Raw genomic sequence first — 26,104 nt, forward strand, 5'->3', positions numbered from 1 at the left:
AGATGACAGGGTGAGGGAAAAGTAACACAGGGCTGGGCAGAGGCAGTGAGGAGGGAGTGGGGGATGAGATAAGGGAGGAGTGGAGTGGTTGATGGTTGCAGCTCTGCCAATGGAGAGGTGCAGTGATTCATGTTGTCACGTGGTGAAGACTGGGTGACTCATCCACCAACATCATCATGCAGCCACTGCAGAGCACCTAAACACACACACACACACACACACACACACACACACACACACACACACACACACACACACACAGTGCACACATTAGACATATGTTTGCATCCATGCTTATGTACACAAAACCACAAGCTGATCAAACATATTCATGAGCATACACATAGTAAACATGAAGCAGCATGCCCATTAAAACAATACATTTGGATAGGCTACTATAGGAGACACGCTTAAGCTGCTGGTACTTACATATATAAAACCCATGGTTATATATATATATATCTCTCTCGAACACACACACACACACACACACACACACTAATATTATAGGGTGTGTTTGCTCTGTCTAGTTTACACTCCAGCAACCTCACCCCAAATTCATCTTTTAGTCCGCATCATTGGTCAGTTAGAATTTCATTTAGTGTAGGAGTCGGCCAGAGTTAACCAACTAGAAGAGTTTAGCCGCCCCCCTCTCAATTTGTGAAGCCCACATCGGATTGCCACAAACCTGTATGTGATATGATTTTGCACACATCAGATAGATTGTTTTTAAATCCCACCGCTGCCAGGATGGCCTAGTCACTAACTAGTGATTGTACTATTAATACTACAAACTTCGCCTTTTGATTTATTTTGCCAAAAAGTACAACAATGTCATACCGCTTTTGGTACCGCTTCAATTTGTTTATAGTTCCCATTAATAGGCTGTTCTCTCCTTAGTTTAGTTTGGCAGACAGTGCTCACTTCCGGCTGCATATCCCCACTCATCTCGCTAGTATTGGCTAGTATTAAACTCAGCCGTTGGCTTCCCTATCGTTAATGGTGTATAACCATCAGTGTTATGATGAAGCATGTGCACGGCCTGAGAGGAAACAATACCTGTGAGTAAGAATCAGGGCGAATTGTTCCCTATTTCAATTACGTAACCCGGAAGCCGTTAGAACCCTAGCCTTCAAATTAAGGTGAGAAAGTATAACTTTGAAAGTTCACCGTTTTTGCACGTTTTATAGGCTACATATTTAAAAAAAGGAAATTATATTAGTTGTGTGTGTATGTGCGTGCATGCGCGTGTGTGGGTTTGTTGATTACATGTTCTAACGTGGAAATTATGGAGCCAATAAATCCATTACACAAAAACACAAAATTCAAAGGGGCATTTAACAAATATATTTGAACACTATGTTACTTTATTGTTGTTGTTGTTGTTGTTGTTGTTGTTGCTGTTGTTAGGTAAAGGTTGTTTATGAATCGTTAAGAATTTGCGCGATAACGCTTTTACTCTGAAAATATTGCATCGGAAGACGTATTGTTGTCGTTACAGCAGGCAGGATGTGGCTGTATAGTCTGTGCGAGAAGGCAGTAAAAGATTTTAAATTCAATTTAAGGTTCAAATGAACGTTTTTATCCAGTAAGCAACAGACTCAGCTTCCCGAGTTGCACGAGACAAACCAGCCAGAGTTTGTCTCGTGTGTTTTTTGTGTCAGTTTAGTTTACATCAGCGAAGTGAGTAGAGATGAAGCCTCCTCCTCGTAAACGAATTAAATCACGTCGGAACCAGACTCTTGAACCATTAACAACTTCATGTAAAGTGTCCTGTCAATGGCAGCGGACAGAACAGAAGAATCTCTTGAAAGCCCTTAAAACACTCAGCAGCACCACACGAGGCAACGGAGACATTGACTGTGCTTTTCTGAGAGAACACGTTCCTACTCGGTCCATTTCAGAGGTACGTTAAACAACTAATCAATTAGCAACCATTTATTTCAGTACAAAAATGCACATTTTGCCACCTCAGTGAAAACACTGCTTTGGGTAGCTCTACTTTGTAAAGACGTGAGGACTGTCCCTTCCTTCCTTTAGATCAACACAGTCGTGGAATTTCTGAAGAACAAAGTGATCTCATCGGCGAGCTTCAAACTGAAGCATAAGAAATGGGAGGAGAAGAAGGTCAGAAAACCCATCGAGGTGTGGACACACATAGCTTCTGCTATGGCAGGAACCCTCGAAGAACCCATTTCCAATGCTTTCTCTCAGGTACTGCAAGCCTGATATTAAATCGGGCAGGCTCAGATCGTTCTTTGTTCTTCTACATTATGGAAGTGGAGTGATATCAATCGTAATCACACTCAATCTCAATTAAAACATTGTCATATTGTTCAGCACAGGGCGACCTTCTGCTGTCTGTAGATTTCACTTCAGGTCTGAAACACCCTGCTGGATAAAGTGATGTGAAGAGTCAAACCTGTATCTACCTGCTCAGTTCTGGATTCTGAATCAATCATCTGTGTCCTCCCGCCATCCTCCTCTCCCTGTGTTTCTCAGATGATGATAGTGTCCTCCACGGAGCCTTGCACCCTGAAGAACTGTGACCCTCCCCAGGTGTACAGACCACCCACAGACAATGACGGGCCTGTTGGACGCACTGTCCCTTTGAGACCAATGCCAGTCAAAGGTATGGAGCTCCAGTTCCTCTGTTTTATCAAATGTGGAGGACGACAAATATTGATATCCAGCGTTTGCATCATTTCCATTAGCACCTGTTTGTGACGTCTGTTGTTGGTAGTTGTTTTGAGTCTCTTTGTAGTTGTTTATGTCTCTTTGTAGTTGTTTTGAGTCTTTATGTAGTTATATTGTGGCTTTGTGGTTATTTATATCTCATTGTAGTTTTTAATCTATTTTTGGTTGAGTAACAGTAAGGCTTTATAAATGAAGAACATGAGATGGCTATTTCTTCTTGACTGTAAGGATGCATTGCTACATGATTAGAGCTTACATATTACAGCTTTTATAATGTACATTTCCCCCCCTTCTTAGTTGAGCATCCTGGCAACAACACAGCCCGTCCTATAGCACTCAATAATCCAGCGGCAGCCATGAGCCCATCCGAAAGACTCCCAGCATCACCCCATGTGGTTAGCGTGCCTAACAGCCCTAACTCTCCACCCCAGCAACAGCTTTCTACTACAGCTGGAACTTCACCTGCTACCGCCCCCACCTCTCAGTCTACTGCCACCTGCTGTCAACCGGATGCAGCAGAAATACTTGTTGTGCCTTCTACATCTCCACAACCTGCCTCGCAGACTGTGACCCCACTTACAGGACAAGTCCCGCCCGCTTCGGGCTCTGCAGCAGCGGTGAAGACTCCGAGTGTTGGCAGCCCTCTAATCCGGAATACCCAGCAGAGCAACACCCTACTACCATCAGAGCAACACCCTACTACCATCTCCACCACCTCTACATCAAAGTCCACTTCATCCGGTCCTCATACATCCCTCTCCTCCTCTGCCACCACTCCAGTACCCGGCACTGAAGCGTCCTCTGGTGTCCCTCCAACGCACCCACTCTCCACCCCTGCCACGGCATGTCATGCCAAGTTTGGTCGCACCAACAAATACGCCACAAAAGACAGTCCGAGGACGTTCGGTGTCAAGAGCGTAGTGGACTTTGAGAGGATCTATCGCTACCTGAGTGTCATCCACCAGCCGGATAAAAAGTGTCATCTCACCGAAATGGGTGAGTCCGAGATTGGTGTCCCCTTAAAGTGCAACATCACGGCAGATATTTGAACAAATCCACTGCAGTCACAGTCAACATATAACATTCAATCGTGTATAAAATCCTCTATGATACAACCCAGCTTCTATCACACACACAGCAGGCAATAACAATTATTTGGTTTATAGGAGAATAATATCCAAAATATCGTACATGTATTAGTTACTGTCCATTTTGCCGCTGCATTAAAATTAATCTGTTTTCTATCGGTCTCATCCTCCAGAGAGTGCGATAGTGTTGGACCTGTTGATGTCTCTCCCAGAGGAGCTTCTCCTGCTCGACTGCAACAAACTGAACAAACATCTGACCCAGGTACAACATATTGCACACTAGTTTGTTTGTTGGGAGTCTTGTCCATAAATTAGAGGCGTTTAAAAAATAGAAAAAGATTAACGAAGAGGACAGCGCATGGATGTTAAAAAAGCACGCCTAGTTTATTCACCAACCATTTCTTTTCATTTTGCTTATTGATGCTGTTTAAATAAAAACTAGTAAATTGATTGTTTGACATAAAACTCCGCTTTCATAAGGCAAGAGCCTGGAAGACGTTCAAATCAGGCCCTAAAAAACGGAAATTAAAACCCCACAATTATAACATGGTTTGGCGTCATCATGGTAACTGGATATATCCCCGCAAAACGCCGTCCCGTTCCTGTTTTATACCATTTCAAGCCCTTTCCGCCTCTCACTGATGTAAGGGATCGGTGCTCTGGTCTGGGCTTGTGTTTGCTCTCTGCTTCCTATTTAACTGACCTGGCCCACACTAATCAACCTATGGAAAAAGAGGATGTATCTGGAGCTGCAGGTTAAAGGTCATTAGGTTCTAATATTGTCACACAGACCGGCAGTACAACAGGACCCTAGCAGACCGGATAAAACTAGATGTCATTTTGTAAACATTTTCCTGACGAGTTTATGGTCCTGATCGCTAGTTTCAAGTCATCTTGAATCCAGCAGGATGTTTATTTTGTCATTTATGGACCCATTTAGATTGAAAAAGACGATAAAGCCGGGTATGCTTTAGGGCGTGGCTACCTTGTGATTAACAGATCGCTACCGCAGTCTTGTCCAGTTTGGGTGTAGTCCGTGTTTTCATCTTGGAACCCTTTTTAACAGTGCGTTTTCAGTTCATGAAAATTAATTGTAACAGTTTCGTCGCCTAAAATTGTTTTATTCAGTACTCCGTTTCTGAGCGCCACCCTCTCGTCTGGTTAAAAAAAAGAAACAGCCCTCCTCTTCATGTCTTCAGATGTATCGATTTCTCTCAACCACCTCTGGCTACCCGATGGCAGAAGAAACGTTTAAAGACCTGAAGGATGGACTCTTTGCTCAGACAGAGGCAGCGAGCAGTCGAGACAGCAACAGAACAAACGGCCCGCAGAACAGTGATGTCACGGACAGTGGAAGGAAGAAAGCGCAGCCAGAAGAAGCTGAGAGCCAATCATCAGAGAGCAATAACGCATCAGGTCAATCACAGGATGCAGGCGTGACGGGACTTTGTCCCCCCCTCAACCCTTTTATGGTACCACTGAAACTGTTGATGCGCAAATAGGTAGAGTTCAAAGTGTATAAAACAAATGTTTTTTATTTTTTGATCATTTTCTTATTTAGAATTCAGAATTAATTCTGTTTCAGTTTTTATATAGGCTACTGCTTTTGTTAAGACAACATTAAACAGTGATTCTCTCTCTCTATAATATATATATATATATAGTATATATAGATATATATAGAGATATATCGAGAGAGAGAGAGAGATAGAGAGAGAGAGAGAGAGAGGAGAGAGAGAGAGAGAGAAGAGAGAGAGAGAGATAGAGAGACAGAGAGACTCTCTCTCTTCTTATAGGAGCTATTTATCTCTCTCTATCGCTCCTATCGCGAGGAAGCGTATCTACGCGCCTCTCGCTCTCTCTAGCTCTCTCCGTCTGTCTCTTCTCTCACCTCTCCTCTCTCGTCCCTCCCTCTCTCTTCTCTTTCAGCTCAGCTTCTAAAAATCCCTCCCAGGTGTGTGTACTTTGGTCCTGCACCTTCCACGTCCACCCCCCGCATGGGTGGTGGTCTGTCTCGCGAGAGAGAGATAAATAAAAAATCCCATCCCAGGTGTGTACTTTGGTCCTGCACAGCTTCCACGTCCACCCCCTGCATGGGGGTGTGTCTGTCGAGAGAGAGAGAGAAAATAAATAAAAATCCCATCCCAGGTGTGTACTTTGGTCCTGCACAGCTTCCACGTCCACCCCCTGCATGGGGGTGTGTCTGTCATCATCCACCGCTTCACAAAGAATGACAATAGTTTTCCTGAAGAGGTGAAAGGGTGCTTTTCTTTTTATAATTGACATGTATTATCCATGCCCAAATGAAAAACGGATCAATCCCACCTTGGCCCTCTGCAGGACAACACTGACATGCAATACACGCACATGTTTTATTTTTAATGTGGAGAATTCATGTCACAATAAAAGACACTTCATTCAAGTCTCTCTCACAGAGCTGTGGATCACTATTCACTACCGCTCTATACAGGCCAATATTGAATGTGTCTGCCAGTGTTGACTGTACAGAGTAGGACTGGATTTCATTGGAACTGTTTCGACACTAGTGGTGATACAATACCTGAGTTTCTGTACCGATGCCAAATCTTCAGGAGCCTATCGCCGCCACTTCAGCAAAAAAATGTTTTGATTTAATTTGAACAAGATCCTTTTAACAAGTTATAAGCCATGTCTTTTTATACACAACATAAAAATCATTATTTTTAACAAGAAACTAAACATGGTGATACAAAACAAATTGTTTATGGCAACTGGCAAGAGTTCCTGTATAGTGAATGATTTCTGATACAGTTTCTGTTCATGGAAAACACACTCGGTTGTTGACCAAAGTTTCCATATATTAATCATTATTTGAAGATTAATTATTGACAGTGGTTTTTATTAACCTTCGTGATCAAATAACAAGGGAAACAATTGTCCTTGACAGATGACTGCACTCGAGATGGAGTGGCATTGCCATGGCATTCATGGTTGTGCTGACAATAATAATAATAATACAGGGTTGAGAGGGAGTGTGCAGGTGCGATTGTAACTGCTTTACAACATTAGTGTTGGGCAACATTTATCACTATCCCGCTAAAACATCTTAATCCTGTGGAGTCTCACAGCAGAGTTTCTCATTTTCCTGTCAGAAGCCTAAACATATAGATACCACACGATCTCTGATAATGTTCCATTTTTTAATTTTTGTTATGTATGTAAAGGTCAGCAAAATGGACAGTTTTAAAGTTGTTTGATATTATTAAAATATTTCAACATATTTCTCCAAATCCGCACATTCAGATACGTGCACCTTTTTTATTAGAAGTATCTTCAATTTCAATTTTGAACTAAACATGGCCGAGATGTCCTTAAAGTGCGTAAGAAAGAGGAGATTTGAACATTTACAATTCAATGCCAACTGAGCGAAGTCGGTCTTGCAGGCAAGATTTAAGTCTTCAAGAAAAAAAAGAAAAAACTTTTACCGAAAAGGAGACCCCATATTGAGACAATAATATAATCAGATAAAATTAGCTAAAGACTTCCTTGAAAAGATGAACAAATAAATAAAGTGTGGGATAAATTGTAAGTTTAAAAAAAAGTCAGTCAAACATTTTGTAGGTGATTCGGGATTATATTGTTTTTATGTGGATGACTAGCTGTAAAATCCTGACCACGCCCCTGAAAATATCCAGCGACCCAAACTGTCACAAATGTAGTGGCGAAAAAAATTCAATAGTGTATTTTCAAGTAAACACATACATTGTCTTAAAATTGTACTGATGTATAGTACTTGAGGCAATAAAGCTTACCTTGATGATTTCAATGTTTGTGAATTGCTTTATTACTGTGAATGTCATTCAGATGTTCTATTTATTACTTGAGTGGAAAATGTACGCTAACTCGAAACTTAGTGTCCAATGAGACCTGGGTGGCTCTCTCCTTTTACGAGTGTACGTTACTATGTCACACTAACTCCCACCCTGTTATTACACTTCACTTTACGACACAGCCGCTATAAACCATTGACTCCTCGGCCAATGAAAAAGTGAGCTGCCTTCCTGTTGGTTCAATATGATGTATTAAGCATCGACTTTTATCTCCATGATTCTGCACTTATCTCTGAGCACTGATAAGCTGGAACATCTAGCAATTTCATTGGAATCTGCAATAAAGGTGTGGTGTTCAAATGTTTTTTTATGATCGCTTGTATCAAGCATGTTCCTCTTATCTCGGTCACTCATTCAATCTGTGACGTTTTTGTTCACCTTGACACTGGGTTTATGTGTTTTGTAGGAGCTTTTCAACTCCATTGTCATTCCCTTTGCAGATTGTACGTGGTACACATGGGACCATTTCCAGTTATCAACAATTGGATTTAAACATTTTGTTTCATTCATCACTGTCATTGGATGAAATCTGGTCATGGCTTTTTCTTCACATTTCCTGATTATCTCAGCCCTACTCATCTGCTTGTGTTCTACTAATGGTAAGATTCATGAGCATATTTTAATCATAAAAAAAACCCATACCATTCTTCCTGGTTCTTGATCTCTTTGGTTATCTCCTGATGACATGTCTTTAATTTTTTATTTAACCGTAATCAAGTGCTTTTAGCTGCTTAAACTCGTAAGAGGTGGGGGAATTTATCCGAAAATACCTACAAACGACATACCCAAAGTAAATTTAAAGCTGCTCTTCAACCATTTGCACCAGATGCATGATTTTGGTCTCATTCAAAAGATAACTCTCTTATTGTTCTTGCAAAACAGTGACTAATCACTCCACCTGCTTCTGGCACTGAGTAATAGTGGTCTGAATGTACTGAATTTGAAGAAAATACACTCAGTCTGAATATTTTTGTTGAGAAAGATGCCTGAAGATGTCTATAGCTGGTATGAGCTGGAAAACACAATAGAAACATAGCATCAAGTATTACCAAGTTCAGGTTAAAATTTCAGAACAAAGGCACACAAACTTAACTTATTAGACAGGTTTTTCTAAGAGTAACACCAGGTGTTCACATTTGGAGATATTATAATATTTATTGATAAAAAGGCCATAAATAACTATTATATACCCAATATTCCCTGTCAGTAGTAATGACACAAAGTAAGTGAAGTATAAACAATTTTTTTGTAAGTATTTTTGTGTTTTATTTGTATTTTGATTATAATAAATACAATTATGAAAAAAAACAAAACATTTGTTAAAAATACACATTGATAATGCATGTCAAATTCTTCCACATTTCATACAGTAACAACTGAGCCTACCGGTCAATCAACCAGTCAAACTGATGCAGCAACATCCGAGCCTGCTGGTTCTACCTTGGTATCTGTATCAACGGGTCCAACTGAATCAGTTACACCAACCGCTGCAGAGACCACTTTGCCAACTGAACCTACAGGTTCTACAGATACAGTAACAACTGAGCCTACCGGTACCACCTCAGAATCTCAATCAACCAGTCAAACTGATGCAGCAACATCCGAGCCTGCTAGTTCTACCTTGGTATCTGTATCAACGGGTCCAACTGAATCAGTTACACCAACCGCTGCAGAGACCACTTTGCCAACTGAACCTACAGGTTCTACAGATACAGTAACAACTGAGTCTACCGGTACCACCTCAGAATCTCAATCAACCAGTCAAACTGATGCAGCAACATCCGAGCCTGCTGGTTCTACCTTGGTATCTGTATCAACGGGTCCAACTGAATCAGTTACACCAACCGCTGCAGAGACCACTTTGCCAACTGAACCTACAGGTTCTACAGATACAGTAACAACTGAGCCTACCGGTACCACCTCAGAATCTCAATCAACCAGTCAAACTGATGCAGCAACATCCGAGCCTGCTGGTTCTACCTTGGTATCTGTATCAACGGGTCCAACTGAATCAGTTACACCAACCGCTGCAGAGACCACTTTGCCAACTGAACCTACAGGTTCTACAGATACAGTAACAACTGAGTCTACCGGTACCACCTCAGAATCTCAATCAACCAGTCAAACTGATGCAGCAACATCCGAGCCTGCTGGTTCTACCTTGGTATCTGTATCAACGGGTCCAACTGAATCAGTTACACCAACCGCTGCAGAGACCACTTTGCCAACTGAACCTACAGGTTCTACAGATACAGTAACAACTGAGCTTACCGGTACCACCTCAGAATCTCAATCAACCAGTCAAACTGATGCAGCGACATCCGAGCCTGCTGGTTCTACCTTGGTATCTGTATCAACGGGTCCAACTGAATCAGTTACACCAACCGCTGCAGAGACCACTTTGCCAACTGAACCTACAGGTTCTACAGATACAGTAACAACTGAGCCTACCGGTACCACCTCAGAATCTCAATCAACCAGTCAAACTGATGCAGCAACATCCGAGCCTGCTGGTTCTACCTTGGTATCTGTATCAACGGGTCCAACTGATTCAGTTACATCAACCACTGCAGAGACTACTTTGCCAACTGAACCTACAGGTTCTACAGATACAGTAACAACTGAGCCTACCGGTACCACCTCAGAATCTCAATCAACCAGTCAAACTGATGCAGCAACATCCGAGCCTGCTGGTTCTACCTTGGTATCTGTATCAACGGGTCCAACTGAATCAGTTACACCAACCGCTGCAGAGACCACTTTGCCAACTGAACCTACAGGTTCTACAGATACAGTAACAACTGAGCCTACCGGTACCACCTCAGAATCTCAATCAACCAGTCAAACTGATGCAGCAACATCCGAGCCTGCTGGTTCTACCTTGGTATCTGTATCAACGGGTCCAACTGAATCAGTTACACCAACCGCTGCAGAGACCACTTTGCCAACTGAACCTACAGGTTCTACAGATACAGTAACAACTGAGCCTACCGGTACCACCTCAGAATCTCAATCAACCAGTCAAACTGATGCAGCAACATCCGAGCCTGCTGGTTCTACCTTGGTATCTGTATCAACGGGTCCAACTGAATCAGTTACACCAACCGCTCCAGAGACCACTTTGCCAACTGAACCTACAGGTTCTACAGATACAGTAACAACTGAGCCTACCGGTACCACCTCAGAATCTCAATCAACTAGTCAAACTGATGCAGCAACATCCGAGCCTGCTGGTTCTACCTTGGTATCTGTATCAACGGGTCCAACTGAATCAGTTACACCAACCGCTGCAGAGACCACTTTGCCAACTGAACCTACAGGTTCTACAGATACAGTAACAACTGAGCCTACCGGTACCACCTCAGAATCTCAATCAACCAGTCAAACTGATGCAGCAACATCCGAGCCTGCTGGTTCTACCTTGGTATCTGTATCAACGGGTCCAACTGAATCAGTTACACCAACCGCTGCAGAGACCACTTTGCCAACTGAACCTACAGGTTCTACAGATACAGTAACAACTGAGTCTACCGGTACCACCTCAGAATCTCAATCAACCAGTCAAACTGATGCAGCAACATCCGAGCCTGCTGGTTCTACCTTGGTATCTGTATCAACGGGTCCAACTGAATCAGTTACACCAACCGCTGCAGAGACCACTTTGCCAACTGAACCTACAGGTTCTACAGATACAGTAACAACTGAGCTTACCGGTACCACCTCAGAATCTCAATCAACCAGTCAAACTGATGCAGCGACATCCGAGCCTGCTGGTTCTACCTTGGTATCTGTATCAACGGGTCCAACTGAATCAGTTACACCAACCGCTGCAGAGACCACTTTGCCAACTGAACCTACAGGTTCTACAGATACAGTAACAACTGAGCCTACCGGTACCACCTCAGAATCTCAATCAACCAGTCAAACTGATGCAGCAACATCCGAGTCTGCTGGTTCTACCTTGGTATCTGTATCAACGGGTCCAACTGAATCAGTTACACCAACCGCTGCAGAGACCACTTTGCCAACTGAACCTACAGGTTCTACAGATACAGTAACAACTGAGCCTACCGGTACCACCTCAGAATCTCAATCAACCAGTCAAACTGATGCAGCAACATCCGAGCCTGCTGGTTCTACCTTGGTATCTGTATCAACGGGTCCAACTGATTCAGTTACATCAACCACTGCAGAGACTACTTTGCCAACTGAACCTACAGGTTCTACAGATACAGTAACAACTGAGCCTACCGGTACCACCTCAGAATCTCAATCAACCAGTCAAACTGATGCAGCAACATCCGAGCCTGCTGGTTCTACCTTGGTATCTGTATCAACGGGTCCAACTGAATCAGTTACACCAACCGCTGCAGAGACCACTTTGCCAACTGAACCTACAGGTTCTACAGATACAGTAACAACTGAGCCTACCGGTACCACCTCAGAATCTCAATCAACCAGTCAAACTGATGCAGCAACATCCGAGCCTGCTGGTTCTACCTTGGTATCTGTATCAACGGGTCCAACTGAATCAGTTACACCAACCGCTGCAGAGACCACTTTGCCAACTGAACCTACAGGTTCTACAGATACAGTAACAACTGAGCCTACCGGTACCACCTCAGAATCTCAATCAACCAGTCAAACTGATGCAGCAACATCCGAGCCTGCTGGTTCTACCTTGGTATCTGTATCAACGGGTCCAACTGAATCAGTTACACCAACCGCTCCAGAGACCACTTTGCCAACTGAACCTACAGGTTCTACAGATACAGTAACAACTGAGCCTACCGGTACCACCTCAGAATCTCAATCAACTAGTCAAACTGATGCAGCAACATCCGAGCCTGCTGGTTCTACCTTGGTATCTGTATCAACGGGTCCAACTGAATCAGTTACACCAACCGCTGCAGAGACCACTTTGCCAACTGAACCTACAGGTTCTACAGATACAGTAACAACTGAGCCTACCGGTACCACCTCAGAATCTCAATCAACCAGTCAAACTGATGCAGCAACATCCGAGCCTGCTGGTTCTACCTTGGTATCTGTATCAACGGGTCCAACTGAATCAGTTACACCAACCGCTGCAGAGACCACTTTGCCAACTGAACCTACAGGTTCTACAGATACAGTAACAACTGAGCCTACCGGTACCACCTCAGAATCTCAATCAACCAGTCAAACTGATGCAGCAACATCCGAGCCTGCTGGTTCTACCTTGGTATCTGTATCAACGGGTCCAACTGAATCAGTTACACCAACCGCTGCAGAGACCACTTTGCCAACTGAACCTACAGGTTCTACAGATACAGTAACAACTGAGCCTACCGGTACCACCTCAGAATCTCAATCAACCAGTCAAACTGATGCAGCAACATCCGAGCCTGCTGGTTCTACCTTGGTATCTGTATCAACGGGTCCAACTGAATCAGTTACACCAACCGCTGCAGAGACCACTTTGCCAACTGAACCTACAGGTTCTACAGATACAGTAACAACTGAGCCTTACCGGTACCACCTCAGAATCTCAATCAACCAGTCAAACTGATGCAGCAACATCCGAGCCTGCTAGTTCTACCTTGGTATCTGTATCAACGGGTCCAACTGAATCAGTTACACCAACCGCTGCAGAGACCACTTTGCCAACTGAACCTACAGGTTCTACAGATACAGTAACAACTGAGCCTACCGGTACCACCTCAGAATCTCAATCAACCAGTCAAACTGATGCAGCAACATCCGAGCCTGCTGGTTCTACCTTGGTATCTGTATCAACGGGTCCAACTGAATCAGTTACACCAACCGCTGCAGAGACCACTTTGCCAACTGAACCTACAGGTTCTACAGATACAGTAACAACTGAGCCTACCGGTACCACCTCAGAATCTCAATCAACCAGTCAAACTGATGCAGCAACATCCGAGCCTGCTAGTTCTACCTTGGTATCTGTATCAACGGGTCCAACTGAATCAGTTACACCAACCGCTGCAGAGACCACTTTGCCAACTGAACCTACAGGTTCTACAGATACAGTAACAACTGAGTCCTACCGGTACCACCTCAGAATCTCAATCAACCAGTCAAACTGATGCAGCAACATCCGAGCCTGCTGGTTCTACCTTGGTATCTGTATCAACGGGTCCAACTGAATCAGTTACACCAACCGCTGCAGAGACCACTTTGCCAACTGAACCTACAGGTTCTACAGATACAGTAACAACTGAGCCTACCGGTACCACCTCAGAATCTCAATCAACCAGTCAAACTGATGCAGCAACATCCGAGCCTGCTAGTTCTACCTTGGTATCTGAACCATCCACAACACAAACAACTACACAACCACCCATACCATCAACCAAACCATCAACTGACCCACCAACCACATCACCAACACCACCAACTACCACAGCAACAACTCAAACAACCATTCGACCAATCATCACAGTGGAGCCCCTTGTTTGCCAAAATGGGGGACACTTCAATGGCTCCATCTGCATATGTCTTGGTGGATATAATGGAATCTATTGTGAATTTGTTGACACTATTGAGCCAGGTACTCTCAACTTTTTGCAAGCTCTGTCATTTTTACGTCCAACTAAAAGTTATTGAGCACAATTTTTTGTTAGTTGTCCTAATTTGTTTGTGGTCTCCAATATGCTTGATTCTTTTTGCAGATATATTTAACAGGTCAGTCATTGTTAATGTGGTGATCGATCAGGAATTCAATACAAAATATGAAGACAAAACGTCACCTGAATACAAAACCTTTGTTGGAGATTTCACCGACCAGGTAATTGAAAAAACTGAAGACTTATGATGCATGATTTACAGCCATGTAGGTACTGGACACATCCAGTCAGTAATTCCAAGATAAAGTAACCTCTGTGCAATCTTTCGAATGTTGCAGTATATTGTAACGTTGAGGATTTTACGGTATGTTGTAACATTGGGGACTTTACAAGACTAGTTGTGTGGTGACTGAAAAAAGCAAGAGTAATATATCTGCATATATAAAACTTATTGTGCTGAACAAGCAAACATATTTCAAAATATAATGTGCTATGGATACACATGTTGTTGAGCTCATACACCCCCAATATCATGGCAACCAGTAAGCTAGTAAACATTTCTGGAATAACCAGAAATTCTGATATTAGTGATAATATTATTTATTAAAATAGTTTGATTTTACTTTTTTGTCTTAGTAAGAATTATAAAAACTAAATGGTGATTATTAAAAAAGGTCACATTGGGGATTTTACACTATTCCAAACAGTACAGACAGTTCATGTAGAGTAGGATAAATTATTTTTAAAAATTACTCTATTCTGCACAGAATTTCTTCTTTTGAAACATTATTTATATTATGTTGTTACTATTTCAGATGGAAACATATTACCATGGAAAGAACCTATCAAACTTTAAAGAAGTGGTGGTAACTAGTGTGAGGTAATATACTTGAAACAATTATATCACCGTTGTATTTTGCTATAGTTTTAATATAACTGTGTTGGTAAATTACTATGTGCTTTTTTATTCTTTCTCTTAGCCGTGGAGCCACTTTGGTCAAATTATCAGATAACACTGTGGAAGAGGTAAAGCTATTCAATTCATATTTTTCAGCAGGATATTTAATAATAAATGAAATATTAACAATTGTTCTATCTTTATTTCAGATGAGATTATCATCTGAAGTTATACCTATCTACAGTATCGCACCAAGAGCAGAAGGGTAATTTGAGCACAGACACCTTTAAATATCTTACACAGATCATTTCCATATAATGTAATTTAATATATCAACATAGAGTAGTCACTGGAAAGCTTTGCATGTTGGCAATCACAGAGAGAAACAATATGTTAATTACCTAAATGATTTTCAATAGGGAAACTTTCCACTTAAACACTGACTTTTAGGGTACAGTTTAACAAAACAGAAGCCAATAAAGGAAATATCATCACCACTTTGACAACACATACTTTTGCATATACAGTAGAACAAAAACACCGCAAATAAGTAAAGCCCAGGCAAATTGAGCACATACAACCATTCTATAACATATATGTGGAATAGAAATATGCTTTCAATTCAATTTCAAACACTGAAAATGAAAGCCTGAATTTTTTTTTACAGATTATGGTACATTTGGTTATGCTATAGTTCCCCACGTTGAGATTTAAACTGACGAAACAGGTGTATTAACAATAATAATGATAGGACGTAAAAAAAAAAAGAAAAATGACTTCAACTGTACTGACATGCTGTATGAAATGTTTTCTGCTTCAGTGTTAGCGTCACACATGAAGTGGTTTTGGCAATTCCAAACAACGTCAACTCTGACCTTGTATATGACGATGACTTTAACGCAGTTGAGGATGCTCTTCAAGGGCTTATTGACTGCGAAAGTAAGACAGAAAATCAGTATTTTTCTTTCATAATCATATACAGAATGCACTGCTAGCAAACCATGAGATCAGAACTATATTCTTTCAAATATATAAGAGTTTTATCACATTGTGGTATACATACATTGAATAGAATGTCATTTTTTGTCTTGTGAATTTTTTCAGATTGTCCTTTCACCGTCATAGCTCCGCCCATACTTAATAAAACAGAGGTGGATTTGCAATGTAAGTATTACTGCACCGTGTGTACGTGCTTTTCATCATTGTGATCTGTGTTTCAAATATCAACAGAGAGTTGAGGTAAATTTGTGGGCGGTACCGGGCGATTTAATCAGTTTTACAAATCTTAAACAATTTCACACATGCTCCAATTTGCTTTGTGACTTATTCACATTTCAAGCTTAAAGATCCCGTCAGAAATGCCACTCAAAAATATGTTATTTTTATGTCAGAGTATATTATAGTATAATATTCAAAAAATATTTTGACATACTTTGAAACTTGTCTGGTGGTGGACCTTAAATAATTAATTAAATTCCTTAAAAGCTCTGATAATATTTTATTTTATTTTTTTGACCAGTTTGGGCTAGAAGTATGGAGCCAGAACAGAGAAAGGAAACATTTTCCTGCTTTTATCAAGGGACATTTCAATTGTCTGTATGTGTGTATTGGTGGGTGCTTCATTAAACTATACGTTCAGTGGCTACATAAAGGTACAGCTGCTAACCTGCTAAGATTAAAAGCCAGCTTTTCCAAACAGCAAATGATGTTGGTGCGATTTAATATTTAAAGCATCAGACAAGAGTTATGGTAAAGTTTAATTTACCATTGTAATTGGTAAGACCTACACACTATGGCCACATGGCACAATAAGACCCTTTTTGAATGTTTGCCTAAAATAAGGCATGAAGAAGGTTCTACTACTGTATTTTCTGAGTGTAAATGCATATTTGGCAAAGCTAGTATTGACAGTGAAGTTACTGACTGTGTTTTTCTCACCAGCTCTCTGTGAAAGGTTTGTGGATAATGCAGATGTTGCTGAATTCTACGAACCTGTGAATGTCACTGGAAAAATCGCGTGTGTGACTGTATGTAACATATTACATACAAGGTTTAAATTATGTCAAAATGAAGGAGTCTGCAGAATATACAGCAACGTTGGACCTCTTTGCCAGTAAGTTGATTTAGCTCTCAGTTCGGTGCTTTTGAAAAACTTATTTGTGTAATAAACACCTCCGCTAAACGTAGCATACGGTTTAATATTAAGGAAGATTAACAAGCATATACGTATGTAGAGATGTAGGAATTTTCTCCAACTTCTTTATCCAAAAAAGGGTCATATTTTACAATCCGCAAATCTTTCTCCTTAGTTATTCTTTATTCCAGTCGACAGACCTGTTATTGCAGCGAATAACGTAAAATAATTAAAAACCTTTTTATAAAAGTTCCTTTGTGCTGCTTTATTTGACTTGTTAACACTGTTTAACTTTGTTCTTCCTTTTCTGTTTCAGTTGCCAACATGTGGAGTCCACTTGGTACTTGGGCGATGACTGTAACTTCCCGATACACAAAATTCCCTTCTTCATAGGATTATCTTTGACCCTATGTTGTCTGTTGTTGACTGTGATAGGCTTAACTCTAGGCCTACTGGTCACCAGACACAAGCAACAATTGTAAGCTCTAGCCATTATTGGTTGTTCTTCAAATGTTTTTTATACATCAGGAACATAAACATGTCAGTCAGACTATTAATACTGGTTGCATAGTCCAATGCAGATCATCAGCTCTTACTATACAGTCAATCTCAGCAGTCTGCAGTATCTGTACCATTATGATACTGTTTATTTTTTTAATCATAACTTTTATCGAATGCTCTTCAAAAGAGTCCAAGGCACTATTAAGTATTTATTGAGTAACCCATACAGTTATAATCAATAATTTGTTAAATATCTGCTACATTGTTCCTGTATGTTAGGGCTAAACTTCTTTAAATTCAAATGTAAGGCAAGAAGAATATTGATATCTTTAGGTGCAGACGACTGTGGCTAATACTATCAAAATATGTTTACATTTATTTTTATAATATCTGCACATCTTTTGTAATGGAAGCTGAAATTATACAATTTTCTCTGTGTTTGCAGGAAGAGAGACTTTAAAGAAACGCAGGTGAATCAGTGGATTAGTGAGGACTTTCAGTGGTCCAGAGCCAACACTAACACTTTTACATCTACTGCTGGTAAGTTTATCATTTATTATAAACAAACGCACTTAATTATGCAACTTTACATTTGCCAGAAATGGTGCAATATTGTATTTAGTATCTTTTTTTAAAGTGTAGCCTGCAGGTGGTTTTAGGCAGAAAACGCAAAATCAGCTTGTGTGTAACTTTAAAATGATCTTCTTGGCCCATATTGTCACTATAATTATACTTATTTACTTTATTTTATACTTTGTACAGGGCTTTGTTGAATAGAAAAACTTGTTTTATTTAAAAATTCATTTTAAATGAATGTTACATTTTATATATGACACGTGCCAACCAGGGGCGTAGCTAGGTTTTCAAGGTTTTGGGTGGGCTTAGTCCAGAGGTGAGGTGGAGCTGTGTGCACCTGCATGGTAGTACAGTTACCATTAAAGGAACTCAGATGGCATGATGATGGAGAAGTAAGCCTGGGAGTTTTGCACTGAGCAAAGCCACTACACACACATAGTGTTTTGTGCTGGTTGCGTCGTCAATATATTAGTCATGTTAACCAGATCCATGTTGCCTTAGTCAAGTCGACATGTCTTAGGAGTAGGGTGGACTTCACATCCTCTAGGGGGGTCCGGGGGCATGCTCCCCAGGGCAGATTTTTAAAAACATTTTAAAGTGAATTGTATGCATCTGGTGCACTTTGACAGCAACATTAAGATGCTAGATCTAATAGAACTTTGTGGTCTTGGTAAGGGGAGGGGGCACAACTCTCAACACTAATATGAAAAATATATCTGCCTCTGCTTCTGCATGACCCTTTAAAATAAGTTTAAACAATGATTTATTAACTGATCGAGACACTAAAGTAAATTTCATGACATTCAAACGTCATGTTCAAAATGCAAACTGGTGTAAGTGTGTTCACTGTCATGTGTGTTAAACAAATGCATCATTCTCTGGAACTTCAGGCTGTGTGTTTTCATTAATGATTTATTTAGCTAGTACTGTGGCCTATTACAGGAATTTAATCCAAAAATTGCTCATTTACTCCTAGACCCGAACTAACCTCCATCACACTGTTGGCTCCAGAATCACTTGTTCTTTGCTGCTGCTTCCCTGTGGCAGAGCTGTACCTTTCATTAGGACTCTTCTTATATCCATCTGATCAATGCACATTGGCAGATTATGATAGTTAGAATAACTATTCACCCTTTCCTGCTTACAATTGTTTTCCATAGTGAACAAACGTTAGCTGTTCTGTAGCTAGCCAGTTACTATTGACTACTGACAGTACACCAACAAACATAGAGGACCTAATGTTACTACACTTTTCCCTTTCCTAGAGTTATTAAAAGTTAAGGAGCTAACACATATTAATAACTTCTTACAATTTCACACAGTGCATCTTCCAAAATATCAATCTCTCGTCTCCAGCATGACTCGTCAGAAGTTACAGATATCTATCATGATATCAAAGCTGTGCTACACCCGTACAGTCTATGTACGGGTGTACATAGACTGTACGGGTGTACATAGGGGACCCTGAAGCCCACCTAAAATAGGCCTAGCTACGCCACTGGTGCCAACCAATCAGAAACACAATAGCTAAAGCTGACTAGTCAAGCAGAGCGGAAGTCACCTTTTTGACTTTAGTGGAATCCATGTGATGGTGTGGTTTTAGCAACTTTTGAATCACATATTCAAATATATTAAATTGTAAAGTAATTTATGAGGTTGATTGATTGAACAATAATGGTAGTCGGATAAAGCTCAACAGAGACACATTTAATTCCTCTAAGCTGTTGGAGAGTAAATATTCAAATCAAATAAAACAAATGTTACCTTCTTTTCTTATTATGAAGCTAAAGGAACACATTTGGGTGGTAGTTACTGCTTCTTCCCATTGCAGTTTTGTATCCGAAGGCAGACTGCGGTATCTGCTAGGAGTAGGATCTGTCTAATCAGCCTAAAAAGACGAACATTACAACATTGTATCTGACACTCAGTTTGCCAGCTGCCCTCAAAACCTGAAACCATTTTCTTCCAACTTTCTAGTTGCTGCTCTTAAATGTGTGTGTTGGTCATCCCGGCATCATTTTACAAGCATAAAAAAAACATAAAATTCCAGTGGTTGCGTGAATCTCCCATGTTGTCCTATTTTTTTAGGAGACTACATAAACCGTTCATTCACACATGACATGGATCCTGACAGCAGACGGTCACAAAGAGCACACGGATACAATGCTCCATCTTCTACTGCTGGAAACTCCCAGTCTTCCAGCATACCGCTGAGAGACTTCCCATCCAACCAGTCGGTCAGTGCACATCTACAGAAATTCAAGTTGCCAGTTGATCCCAATTAGAAGGTAAATGCCCCGCCATTGACTATAAAAAGGCATAAGACTGTAGGGCCGTGTGCAAACACAGAAATTGTAAAGAAAAGTTAAGCGAAATAAGTCAAAATGCCCAAACAAAAGTTTAAAAAAGGTGGAGCGCCAAACAAGCTTCATATTTAGTAGAATTGGGGAACACATTATAAGAACCATCATTAATAAATGGTAAATGTATATGTAATCAAACTTTAGTTCATAGTTGTTTTACTATTAACAAACAATGAAATGATAATTATTCAGGTCTACTAATTAAAAAGTTCTACTATTTATGTTATTTTAACACACATTGCGTAAATTGTATACGCTATATTATTAAGTATGCGTATTAATAACGACCAAATCATTTGTTAAAACAGCATTACATGAGATGGAGCTCCTATTTGTAACACTATATATTATAAACATTATTTAAATGGCTTTATAAAGGTTCAACTAATGATTCTAATACCTCCTAAATACTTTGTAAAGCGTCTATAAACATTATTTAATACTTTGTTACTGATTAATGATTAGTTTCTGGTCCATCTTTCTATGTAATGTAAATATATCTTTTACAAACTATTTTTAAAGGTTTACAAATCATTTGGTAATCATCAACACAAACTTAATATATTATATACGATGTTATGTGTGCAACAATAATTCCGTGTTAACAGTAAAATAACTAAAAAACAAAGTTTGATTAACTATTAATTTACTATTAATGAATGATTATTAATGATGATGATGATTATTGTAAAATATTACATTATGATAATTTATAAAAAATATTATTGTAAATTAAATCCTATATTATACAACTGCAGAATTGAAGAAAACGTAATAACCAAATATGTTTGCACAAACATGTCAGCATTAAATGTGTTCTTCATTTCCTTTCGTTCTTTCTTTCCACAGATGAGGACGTGGGACGTCTGAGCAGCGCCCTGAAGTCTCAACTTTCTTTCTAAATATGTTTTGATTATGATGACTTACTGATGAATACTTGCTATTATGTCTTTTTGCTGCTTATTATAAACACCTAAAATGCATCAGTTATAATTTCTATTTATATACATCTAAAATGCAGCAGATATAATAGTTTTATATATATATATATATATATATATTTATATACTAGATATTTAAATAATTGCTTGATTTATTTATTTATTTCTTAAACTGACAGCAGGACAGTGCTTTATGTATGAGTCTATTATACAGCCCTGTCATAAAATCTACCTTTATGAATCTTGTGACACTGTGTCATGGAGGAAGTGATTCCCCTCTGTGCTCATTTTATCATCCGACTTTAAAACCCCCAGTGAAGACTCCACATGTGACTTTGCACACAATAACTTTGATGTTTCTCCAACCGCTGAAGTTTTTGAAATGTAAACGTTTTGAGTACATTAGCTGCCCACTGCTCCTAGTACTAGACTTCTGGTACTAGGATGGGTTAAAAGCAGAGAACAAATTTCACTGTGCGGTGTGCTCTGCATGTGTGACCATTAAAAAGAGGTGTTCATCCCTCCGATTCTAATTCTACTGAGTGTTGCATTGTTGGAGCAGCCTGGGATTTAAGATTTCCATTGCCAGCAACTTGAAGAAGCTGAAATTATTATTATTATTATTATTATTATTATTATTATTATTATTATTATTATTATTATTATTATTATATAATGTAACTATTGTCCACTGAACTAGTGATTTAGTTTTATATTTTTTTCTGTTTTTGAGTGATGCTTAATGCACTGTAAATAAAAAAAGTACCATGACTAAAAGGTTTTCCATCAGTTCTTGATGATTATTAATGAAAACTTGCACTATTTGACGTTCATCGCAGTTTTGTCCTTCCAGTCTGCAGTCATATCGGACACACAGAATAAAAAGTACATTTTCTTGTCTGACAGCAAATATGTGCATCATACAAAGATCAAACTCTCTATGGCTGTTTAATCATGATCAGACTGACTCCAACAAAACATTAGCTTAGACGACACCAAACACAAATTTTAAATAATATAGTGCACTTGAAGCATACTTTGATGTACTTACTGGACATTTAAGAGTCAAGTTTTCTGAAATTGTATGTTTAAATATCCAAATGAGGCCGTAGCTTAAATGTGCCAATTTGCATACATTTCCAGAACAAATCTATATATTGGATAAAGCCAGGTTCAAAATTGTTTCATTCACTTAAATCAGATATTGCGTTCCACTTTTTCTGAAATGTTACATTTAAATATGAAAATTGTAGTAAAATAGACACCTCAATATGTATTTTGAATGGTTTCTTTCCACTAGTTTGAAAGAAGACATGTTATGGAAGCATAATAGCCAAAAATTGACCAGTGGCCACACCATTATTTGTACTTAGATATACTAGTTAAATATATGTTTTAACTCAAGTTATATACTTTAGTAGTTTTTCCACAGATTACAAAACGATCATCTCAATGTGCAATTTGTAGCTTTCAATCAAACTGCTGCACACCCTTGTGCTTTGTTTGTTTTAGTGGCTGTTGCCATGGTTAACTGAACCTTAACCTGTAAGTCAACATGGAGAGACTATCTTAACAGTGAAAGATGAAAACCTACCATATAATTATAGCGTGTACTGTCTGTGTAAAGCCACTGAGGGTCACTGTAGTCTTGTTTCAATGGAGATTCCATCACGTCTAAGAAGTGACATTGGCAAGATATTTAAATTTAAACTCAAATGTCATGTATTTAACTGTAAATATGGAATTTGATGTCTACTGAAATAGTCTTGCAAAAACCTAAAACTCACTGTGTGCTCCTCTATCACAGTGACCACACTGTCAAATATGTTTGCCATAACATTGGAAAAAGTTATTTTATTATGAGCTAAAACAGCCCAAGAAGCACATCAAAGTCCTTTTAAGAAAGAAATAGGCCACTTACTATGTGCTGCAATACTCAAGTAAAATCAAAAGCTGACATCAATCAAACAAATGTGGAAAGGTAACAACCATACATGTCATTTGTGACAGTGTTGCACAATGCTTTAAACATATTGAGAATGGTTCCATTGTGAATTGTTGTAAAGATGCACTCAGTGAGCCTTGCAGCCAGGCCACAGATACTGCGTGTCCACATGGCTGAATAACTATAATAAAGACATTCTGAAACACTTTGAATGGAGGCATTTCTCTCTGGTGGTTTGAAAGGGTGCTAAAAATGTCCGTGTTGACTGAAAGGCAGAAATGTGAAGCTGATATATTCAGAGCGTTCATTTATTTTAATGTCACTCTCTTTTACTGCGTTATGATTTTTAACAAAAGGGGATCGTTATGTCTACATACATGAAGCGGGAATGTGAACGTTGTTTAAGGGGAACTATGCCCATTTTCAAAATTCATGTTATTCCTATGGTCTAAGACAGTCCAAAAATGATGAACAACTCTGTCCTAAATCCAGAAACTGAAGTGCTGAAACTCAAATGTGTGATGTCATCAAGTATAAAGTCTGGAACTGCATAGACAATGAATTGGGAAATATGTTATAGAAAGAGAGCACTCAGGGGAATGTTCTGAGTATACGTGAACATTTTGTTTCAGAACCGAGAATGCTACGATATAATAAAGCTAATTTAGGTATTAAAAAAAACAAAAAAAACATTCTGTGTGACTGACTGACTCATGTTCAGAAATAGGCATTGGAAATAAAATATTGGAATTCTTAAGGCTTGGGTAGGTAACATTGGAGAAGCCTTTGTGTGTCTCCGAACATGATACAGAAGCTGCTTTGGCATTTGGAAGCAAAAGGATATTTTGCTCATGTTATTGCAAAAGTTGTACAGAGCATTGCTGAGAAAGTAAAACAGGTTATGTGACGTCTGTCGTGAGTTTTCCTCCCAGTTTATGTCCTGGAGGGTCGATACCAAGTGGTTTCAATTAATTGAAGCATTCTGAAAATGCTAACGTGCAAAATTAGATAAATAAGAAAACAAACCGTAATGTGCACGAAGCCCATATTGTTTGTACAGAGAGCCTTAGTAAGCAGTGAGTGATGGACAGAGAATAAAAACAATTACACAGCAGATATGGAAGGGAGGGAGAGAGAGAGAGAGAGGAGGAGGAGAGAGGGAGAGATTGATGTGTTATGCCCAGTCAGTGTTGCTGCAGTAGCAATTAGATAATAGGTTTGGATCAGCAGCACACAGCCTGCTTAACACCATTAGAGATTAGCCTGAGAAAGCTGTTTTACTGCCTGCTGGATGTAGACCTGTGCTGTCTTTATGGGACTAATTTTTATCCCCATGTCTAACCCTGTAGACCTTAAATAAATAACATGTTTGACTGGTCTTCTAGATAAAAACCTTTCTGTAGACCTGTTTGTCTTTATATTCCTATACACATCTGTTCTATTGACCTGTTTATTTCTATGAGAAAAATAGGTGGCTCTGACATACACCATGTTGTACCTCATCAGTGTAACCTGGGGTCATCAAGTGTTTCAGGTCTTTCAACATCCTCACCCAGGTCGACTGGGCCTGAGTCATCCTTTTCCGCAGCCCTCCATGTACCCGGCAAACTCTCCACCTCCGACATCGCTCTACCAGATCCTCATATTGGGCCTATTTTCTCTAATTGGCGTCCTATAGTCACCGTAAAAATAAAAAGGCTTTCAAAAGGTTTTGAAATACACTCTTTCATACACTTGTTGTGATGTTGGGTCAGACAACCTCGCCCAGACGATCCTTTTTCAAAAAAGCAATTTGCCAGGACTGCTTCCATGCAGTTTGTAACACCCGTTTCAAATGTTATCAGGCCATTAAATGGCCATTATCAGCTGTTTTTACGACCACTCTAATGCTTCAGAAGGTGCAAAACTGCACACACCAGGATAAGCGAGAAGTGCACATCCAATGTTATGAAAGAGTTGCAGTTTTGTGAAGTTTCACTTTGAGTCACATTTAGGCACCAAAACTGTGTTTAGGTTCAAATAAGTATGCCTAGGTTTGTTACATAACGGGATGTTACATAAATTACTTTACATCACTTTTTGTCAGGTAAAATAACTCAATGTTGACTTTTGGTTTCACACTGGACAGGAACTCCAGTGTGCTGGGTGAAAGTCCTGTGTTTGTTTGACTTCATTGGCCTTTAACTGCTGTTTGCACGTTGCGATCGAGACAAGGCCCCAAGTTTGATTAGATCCTGCCTGGTTTTATAGCTTCACCACCTAATGGATCACTCCATCTGGATTCTCCGTCAGCCGTCTCTTTGCCAACCTCTTGACGTGCAGCTGAGTGAGCGAGTGGCAAGCAAGGCCTCTACATCCCTTCTATCTCTATGGGTACATAGCAAGCTTTTCATCCTTGTCTCCAACACTGCTCTACCAGCATCTGATATGTGCCTCTCTTGCCTCTCTCATGGGGCTGCTCGATCTGATTTTCTACTGCATACTTACCATCCTGGTGGTACATGCTTTATCAATCTCATT

At 39.8% G+C, this 26,104-nt stretch overlaps 3 protein-coding genes across 3 annotated transcripts; all 3 read left to right on the forward strand.

Annotated features, from left to right (window-relative positions):
• The first annotated feature begins 1,163 nt into the window (after window positions 1-1,163).
• On the forward strand, window positions 1,164-5,443 carry snapc2 (small nuclear RNA activating complex, polypeptide 2). Its single transcript, XM_029455271.1, has 6 exons — window positions 1,164-1,906; window positions 2,041-2,214; window positions 2,503-2,632; window positions 2,995-3,693; window positions 3,959-4,047; window positions 4,985-5,443. The coding sequence occupies exons 1-6, from the start codon at window positions 1,694-1,696 to the stop codon at window positions 5,285-5,287; spliced, it is 1,608 nt and encodes a 535-aa protein (XP_029311131.1). The 5' UTR covers window positions 1,164-1,693; the 3' UTR covers window positions 5,288-5,443.
• Window positions 5,444-8,996: 3,553 nt separating this feature from the next.
• Window positions 8,997-13,205, forward strand: LOC115023984 (mucin-2-like). Its single transcript, XM_029455354.1, has one exon. The coding sequence runs from the start codon at window positions 8,997-8,999 to the stop codon at window positions 13,203-13,205; it is 4,209 nt and encodes a 1,402-aa protein (XP_029311214.1).
• Window positions 13,206-13,712: 507 nt separating this feature from the next.
• Window positions 13,713-22,372, forward strand: LOC115023870 (mucin-17-like). Its single transcript, XM_029455189.1, has 12 exons — window positions 13,713-14,210; window positions 14,332-14,447; window positions 15,042-15,106; window positions 15,207-15,252; window positions 15,334-15,389; window positions 15,945-16,063; window positions 16,229-16,288; window positions 17,066-17,237; window positions 17,575-17,736; window positions 18,205-18,299; window positions 20,424-20,572; window positions 21,548-22,372. Exons 3-12 carry the CDS (start codon window positions 15,042-15,044, stop codon window positions 21,566-21,568), a joined length of 945 nt encoding a protein of 314 aa, XP_029311049.1. The 5' UTR covers window positions 13,713-14,210; window positions 14,332-14,447; the 3' UTR covers window positions 21,569-22,372.
• Window positions 22,373-26,104: the final 3,732 nt, after the last annotated feature.

This window comes from Cottoperca gobio, chromosome 18 (assembly GCF_900634415.1).
Source record: "Cottoperca gobio chromosome 18, fCotGob3.1, whole genome shotgun sequence".
Taxonomy (NCBI): domain Eukaryota; kingdom Metazoa; phylum Chordata; class Actinopteri; order Perciformes; family Bovichtidae; genus Cottoperca; species Cottoperca gobio.

Coding starts and splice junctions, on each gene's coding strand:
- LOC115023984 (XM_029455354.1), top strand. CDS start 8,997: ATGTCAAATTCTTCCACATTTCATACAGTAACAACTGAGCCTACCGGT.
- snapc2 (XM_029455271.1), top strand. CDS start 1,694: ATGAAGCCTCCTCCTCGTAAACGAATTAAATCACGTCGGAACCAGACT. Junction 3,694..3,958: donor GTGTCATCTCACCGAAATGG/GTGAGTCCGAGA, acceptor CTCATCCTCCAG/AGAGTGCGATAGTGTTGGAC. Junction 4,048..4,984: donor TGAACAAACATCTGACCCAG/GTACAACATATT, acceptor TCATGTCTTCAG/ATGTATCGATTTCTCTCAAC.
- LOC115023870 (XM_029455189.1), top strand. CDS start 15,042: ATGGAAACATATTACCATGGAAAGAACCTATCAAACTTTAAAGAAGTG. Junction 15,253..15,333: donor CAGATAACACTGTGGAAGAG/GTAAAGCTATTC, acceptor TCTTTATTTCAG/ATGAGATTATCATCTGAAGT. Junction 17,238..17,574: donor AACGTTGGACCTCTTTGCCA/GTAAGTTGATTT, acceptor TTTCTGTTTCAG/TTGCCAACATGTGGAGTCCA.